Raw genomic sequence first — 7240 nt, 5'->3', positions numbered from 1 at the left:
CACCTTCAGTACCACGACTGAGGTGCCCTTGAGCAAGGCACCGAACCCCCAACTGCTCCCCGGGCGCCGCAGCATAAATGGCTGCCCACTGCTCCCGGTGTGTGTTCACGGTGTGTGTGTGTTCACTGCTGTGTGTGTGCACTTAGGATGGGTTAAATGCAGAGCACTAATTCCGAGTATGGGTAACCATACTTGGCCACATGTCACTTCACTTAAGTCCCCACCAGAATAGAAAAACAGGTACACACACACAAAGTAAAAGTAGAAAACTAAAAATAATTTGGTAACACTTTACAATAAGGTTCCATTTGTTAACATTAGTCAACTACATTAAGTAATGAAAAACACTTCGAAAGCATTTTTTTTTAACTTTGTTAATTTTTTAACATTACTTCATGTTTCAACATTATTTATTAATATCTATTTATATCTATATCTATTTATTATTTTATTTTATTCCAATATTTACTAATACATCATTAAAATTCAAAGTTGTATCTGCCAATATTATGTAATGTTAACTTCACATTACCTAAATAAATAATGGACCTAATTGTAAAGTGGTACCAGTAAGTTAAAGTTAAATGTACCGTTTAGTTTAACTTTAAACTAAATTTAACTAAAAAGGAATTAAATAAACAATAATTACTCAGGAAATATTAAACAAAAAAGAAAACTGAAAAGACAAAAAAGAAAACAGAAAAAAATATATAATTTATTTCTACAGTGGCATTAAACACTGGCATTAAAAAAGGGCACCTTTAAATTAAAAAAAGTCCTGTTTAACAGCTGTAGTAAAACAGACTGTTTAACCCACATGTACGAATCATCTGATAATAGCAATAAAATACTGTAATAATTAACCAAAAGGGGCAAACTTCTAAGGGCACACTTAAAAAGATAATTGCAGGCAGATCACGGCTGAGGAGTTGAGATAGCAGATATGGTATTAGTGGGCCATTTCAGGAAATGTGGTTTAAACATGGCCAGCAGTGATGGATCATGAACAGTGAACGCAACCACATACACCCCCACACCCTTCTGCGTGCATCACGCAAGACACTTTTACATCTACAAAGACTCCAACCAGCCAAAATATGACTCACAATCCCAGATATTTCTTTCATAATCATCTAAATATAAAATACAAGTTTAATAACTTCTATTTTAAAAATAAATAATAGATTATATATAGCATTAGCAAGCATCAGACCCTCAATGTACTTTCCCCCTTCAACATGTCAGTGAAATTTCTTTAAAGCCGGCTCTGTGGCTCATTAATTTGCTTATCGGAGGAAATAGACTTTTAGACCATTACTACTGCAATTAGAAACGGGTCACAATCTGCTCCAGCAGAAGAGGATAACGATGAACAGCAGGACGGTGACGGGGCTGTTTAATAACATCTACTGCATTATTATACTGTGCCAGCGGACCACCTAAAAACACACTGTTCACAGCTGGCAAACAAAACCATTGTAGTTACTATAAACACAAAAACTGGACATATTTGGGCTAGGCTTAAAATACCAGAGCCTGAGAGGAAATTAATCATGTAAACTGTTACATGGGTTTTTACGCTCTTTAATTTTAGCAACGTAGCAAAAGTAATTCATTCAAGCCATCATGAAGTCTATTTATAGAAGTAAAAAAATGGCTTGTAGTTATGAGTAATAAGTGTTTTCTCTGTTTTGGGCAATGAGTCATTGGTTTAGTGATGAAGGGTCTTAAATGTGCTTTCTGTGTCGCATCGGTCCGCTGATGGAGTGCAGTCTGGGATTATACCGTTTGAGGATTATACCAGCAGACACAAGACAAAAGACTGTTGACTCGGCCGCGTCAGTCTAAAAGATGGATAATGCACAACTAACGGATGCATAGCCTTGAACTCTTTAAAAGGGCAGGCACTTACACAACAAAGAGAATAAAAGCTTGTAAGGGGGATGTAAAAGAGCAGCATCCTTTCAAACACTGTCACACAGACAGGACCAAATGAGCGAGTGCAATGTTCTCAAACATTCCGTTTGCAATTAACAATCTGGTTTGACTGAAGGTCCTCTGATGAGGCCTGTCCCTCTCCTTCATTCACACACCACCACTAAAGTCCTTGTCCACCCCGTTTGCCACCCGTTCCATTGCCATGGAAACTGTCTACTGTACTTGCGCCGTTGTTTAGTCCCCAAGGCCTCCACAAAAGAGGCGGCAGGCTCTCTCACAGCCTCATTGTCGGCTTTCAGCCAATGATGAGGATCAGAGTTCAGCCAGAGAACAGCCTGCCACTCACACTCCTTTTGGATCCCCCCAAAAAAAGACTAATATTTTTAAGAATTTTACATGTGACCTAAATTATTTAACCTGAGTATAAAATAAAATATTTAAAAATACAATGTATTTTACATCATCTTTGCATGTTGAATATATCTGATATTATTTTTCTTATTACGTTTTAATAAAAATAAATAAAAATATTTTATTATTCACTGGAATATATATTTAGATATTATAATCAATAAATTTTTTTTTCTTTTTCTCAGAAACATATTAACCTATTTACTGTATAAATAAATAGTCACCTGATCATTTAATTTTAGCTGCAGCTATTTCTTCAGGCCTGTTAATGAGTTTGCTTGGCATGGTATGAAGCTTTGAGCTGCCTGAACTCTCAAAGTTCTCCTACACCCACCGTCCTCCCCCAGACACCACCATCCAGTTTCCTCCTCTAAACTTCAAGGCCTAAGATTTGATTAAAATTGCATTACAAAATTTAGAATATGCGTCTATGCTAATTAGCCAATTAGATGGTCCCGAATGCAAATTTGTTTAATCCGTAGACAAGTAAACAGGGAAAGTGGCAGATTTGTACACTTATGAAGGAAAAAGTAGTGGTGGTTGCATGTGCAAAACTCACTGTTGCAATGCTTGGATGTTCTGAATAGTCAAAAGAGCCCATCTACAAATATTTGTTATATATAATGTGGATACCACCTTCAGTGTCAGAAATCAATCAAACCTGTCCAGCCTGGGGAAAAATACTGAGATCAAAACTGACCACATTCACAACCGCAAGATCATTTCCAAAACATTTCTTTCTCAAAAAAAGAGAAAAGATGACAGGGCGAGAGACATGTCAAGGGTCATCCTGTGTTTTCACCATGCCCTATCATGATCCAAAATCCACATCAATTTCAGTTATGCTACACATTTTTATTGTAGTTTTGTTCACTAAAAAGTTACGTGAAGCTTTGCATCAATTCACTTAGCTTACTGAGTTGTAATAGAAAGCTAATACATTATTATGATCATTTCTATGTGACCTGAAAAATTAACTCTTAATTTATTGAATTGAAAATTCAAGTGGGATGTAAATGTAACCTATAACTGAATTAGATGTTTTGATTTGTGAAAATATAGCTAATCAAGAAGCACTAACACTAACAACCACAGCATACAGTAAATAAATCAGGAATTGTATACATTTAAACATGTTCCAACTCTATTATGATATACAAGACTGAATAAAACACTTGCTTTTCATGATCTTCACTACGCACACACATTATATAAAAGATTCCGTTGCTATATTTCCATTACTAGATGCCAAGCTGCTCCCTAGAGCAGAAGTCATCCCATCAATTACATATAGTGTGGTTGCATTAACTTGCGAAATTGCAAGCTTGTCCATTAGAAGAGCAGTATACTGTATGTCCCCTATGCTTTTTGTGAAGGTGCTATAAAACTCGGTAAATCTCAGAAATGGCTCACATAAAAAAAATCTTTAATGGAGACTGTCTACGATGGCACAACTGTGAAAAAAGAAGCTCTAATAAAATTCTTGTCATGTATCTGTGCAAGCATAACTAGTTTGCCAATTTCGTTAATAAAGGAATTATTGCATCAGGGCATCCCTGTCTCTCTAAAGTGCTTCAGATCCTCTGCATATTCATGAATGACCTTTCATGTCAGACTTTGTATTTGGGACGCATAGTATAAGTTCTTTTGTTTATCCTGAGTCTGGGAACAGGAAAGGTAATGTCAAAACATCTCATCTAGACACGTCTCCATGGCCGGTAATTTGTTTGTTATCTCAGCAGCCCAGTGGACTGTCTGGCAGTGACGACATGGCAGATGTAAATCAATGAGCATGAGAATAATTAATGTCAACTGTTTAATATGGTAGACCCATCCATGGCTAGTAAAAGATAGATTTCTTAGGCCGTACATATGCAATACTGAAAACCGTCTGCTTTAATTGAGAGATCAACTAGGGCTATGAATCTTGAATTGGGGAGGCCAGCCAGACCACCAGCGCTTGGAATATGACATGACTGTCAACCACATAGCTAAAAGATTAAATGGGCATGGGAAATCAGGCACTTTCTTTCCCAAAAAAAAAAAAAAAAAAAAAAAAAAAAAAAAAAAAAACAGTTAAACACAGAAGTCATTATTCACGTGAGAACAATAGCCATTGAGAAAGAGAAATGGTCAGCCTCAGTGGTCCGAGTCTATTCTACACACAAATGTGCTCAACACAAATGAACTATTTTCATTAGATGGTTCTTGTTAACTGTACAGATAGCAACCCTTTAATTGACCCCAGAAATCTGAGAGGCCTACAGATCATTCATACCTTTAAAGGGGTCATATGACTTTTATAAAGAATATCTCTTTGGATTTGAGACTTTAGTCTTTGCAACTTTACAGATCTTCTTTATGCACCAAGAGCTTGTATCACTTCACTTCAAAGAGAAAGGAAAAATTGAAATCGCATCATATGACTTTAAATATAAAGCCATATAGCATGTTTCTTTTTTGCAAGCGTTATTAGAAACAAATATAGCCATGTCTGCACATTTTCCAAGGTGTTGGATGCAAACACAGGCAGCCCTCTGAGACAGCTTGATACGTAAATAATTCATCCAACTGCGATATAGTCCCCCGAGATGTGGCACTATTTTGCCTGATGTGAGAGAGAAAGCATTAGCATGTGTAGATCTGAAGTGCCATCCATTTGCTCCAATATTACATTAGTTAAAACCTCAGATAGCTGTGTTGTGATCCTACATTATCCGTTTAATTTGAACTAAAATAAGCGACTACTACTAAACACATTCCAATTCACCTCAACAGACCTCTAGCATTTTTAGCACAAGCTTTATTTAAGGGTTCACACAGATTGTATGCCAGAGAATGAGAGTCACAGTTTCTCCTAATAGAAACTAATCTTGATGATACTCCCCTAACATACTCCTGACGGCCCTCCTCGTCTGTGCTTTAAACAAAGGTTATTGTACTTCATTGTGTGTTGTTCATTAAGTGCGTTCTCCCTTTCATCTCACCCTCATTATACTGCAGGAGACCACAAGCGTCTACTGATCGCTTTCATCTAAGAGCTGGCATTTACATTTCTTATTCTAGAAACATCACAACGTCTTAAAAATCACTCATCAGAATGTTGGCTCATCGACGATGGAATATTTCCTAACGTTGGAGCAAACATACACACAGATCTTCACAAAAAGTAATTTGAGCTAGAAAACTCCCAGAAGCACAGCACATATTGACATCTACATCCATCTTTCTTCTGCTACTGCATTATTTATGAAGATCCTTCCAAAAAGAGCACAGCATTGGTATCCTTGCCTAACAACCAGGCTCATATGCATATTTAATGAAAACAAAATGTGTGCTCCATTCTTCTATACACCTAGTTATTCACATCGTTAAGACTTGTTTTTTCCCGTCGAAAAAAAAAAATCACATCACAGAGCATGCGATCTGACAGTTAATGCATCTTAGTAAGACAGAGCATTACAGTTTCATTCTTACTATGACATATGAAGCAACTAAGTGAAGTTCTTTCACATTAAACCTATAGATCAGCTGATCATCTCAGCTGAAAACAGAGGAAATTACCCTACAATATATATAGCATTTAAACTGCCTACCTGAACATTTATGTTGTGCTAGCGCCTCCTTGTGGAGCGAGCTACAGCACAATGTCCAAAATATACAAAAATGCTATTTTTTTTCCAGTACACAGACACACACACACACATATATATATACGCTCTCTCTCTCTCCAAATATGATTAAAATATTTATATAAAATATTTTATATTGTTTATATACACATTTTTACATAGTTTTAATGTGCTAATAATTTTATAAAAAGTTGGTAGTTTTTTTTACAAAATCCCTATTTCACCTTTGTTCAAATCCAATTTATACATGATCTAGAGTCAACTTGCTCTATCATACATGACATTTTAATGACACCATTTCCAAATATAATCTAAACAATCAAGAAAGACAATAATTCTTCTAATATTCCAATGTCCAGTGTGATAAGAACTACAGTACCTCGGTAAATAAGAGTGTTCGTGGTAAAGGGTGGAGGTTTGGCCTGCGGTGTTCAGGCTGTAAATGTTGACTTACCCTGGTCAATAGGGTGCTGTGGCAACTGACTCATCTGGCTGTGCACCACGCCTGCATAATTCCGCAGAAACGCTTCCTCGTTTGGTGTCAGCTGTAAGGGTGGGGACAAAAAAATAACTTTACATTGAAAATCCATGCCAGTGTCCAGTTAAGAATCGCCACTAAACTGTCAAATGCTAGATCGGTTTCAAAGAACAATGAAACAGTCACCAAAGTCAAGACAATGACTGGTTTCTAAATGTTAGAGAAAATAAAAAAATGTGAGCAATTTGCTTTCTGAAGTATCTGGGCCTTTTTGTGCATTATTATTAAATAAATAAAAAATCACTTGCAGGTTATTCTAAAGAAAACTAATTGTTTTTATAGTCAAACTTTCAATAAAATGTAACCAAGGTTGTGCAGCTGGGGGGAAATAATATTAACCAATGACATCTCATTTAATCCTGACAGAAAAATTAATGTCCTCCTCACATTATTTAATTCTCACAAAACACTCAAAAATGTGTTCAACTTAGTGCTGTGGATCGCCAGCACATTTTATGGAGGACTGTTTACTGATCCTGGGAGAGTAACGTTAGACTAAAATGCCGGCAGTTCTGACTCACGTAAGTACGTTTTCTTTTATCATTTGCCACTGATGATTCAAACGCGAGTTTTGGGCAGTGTGGATTAACGTTAGCACTTGTTGTTTGTCATCTCTCTGATCACAAATGCAGACAGGGTTTTATGTTTACGCGGCACAATGCAACGCAACGCGTAAAAAGACAGTAAAAGTCATTATAATCAGTAAGTATGTCCCCACTGG

At 36.5% G+C, this 7240-nt stretch overlaps 1 protein-coding gene across 2 annotated transcripts in view; it reads right to left on the bottom strand.

The window, feature by feature from the left end:
- Positions 1-7240, bottom strand: part of ctnnbip1 (catenin, beta interacting protein 1) — a 31938-nt gene that overhangs the window by 8474 nt on the left and 16224 nt on the right. For both annotated transcript variants that reach the window (XM_016513170.1, XM_016513169.1), the window contains exon 3: positions 6436-6526. In XM_016513170.1, the coding sequence (XP_016368656.1) occupies positions 6436-6526 (91 nt within the window). The remainder of the gene's footprint in view (positions 1-6435; positions 6527-7240) is intronic.

This window comes from Sinocyclocheilus rhinocerous, unplaced genomic scaffold (genome assembly GCF_001515625.1).
Source record: "Sinocyclocheilus rhinocerous isolate Xijiao unplaced genomic scaffold, SAMN03320098_v1.1 scaffold1406, whole genome shotgun sequence".
Classification (NCBI taxonomy): domain Eukaryota; kingdom Metazoa; phylum Chordata; class Actinopteri; order Cypriniformes; family Cyprinidae; genus Sinocyclocheilus; species Sinocyclocheilus rhinocerous.
This window is presented reverse-complemented; position numbering and strand designations above follow the sequence as displayed.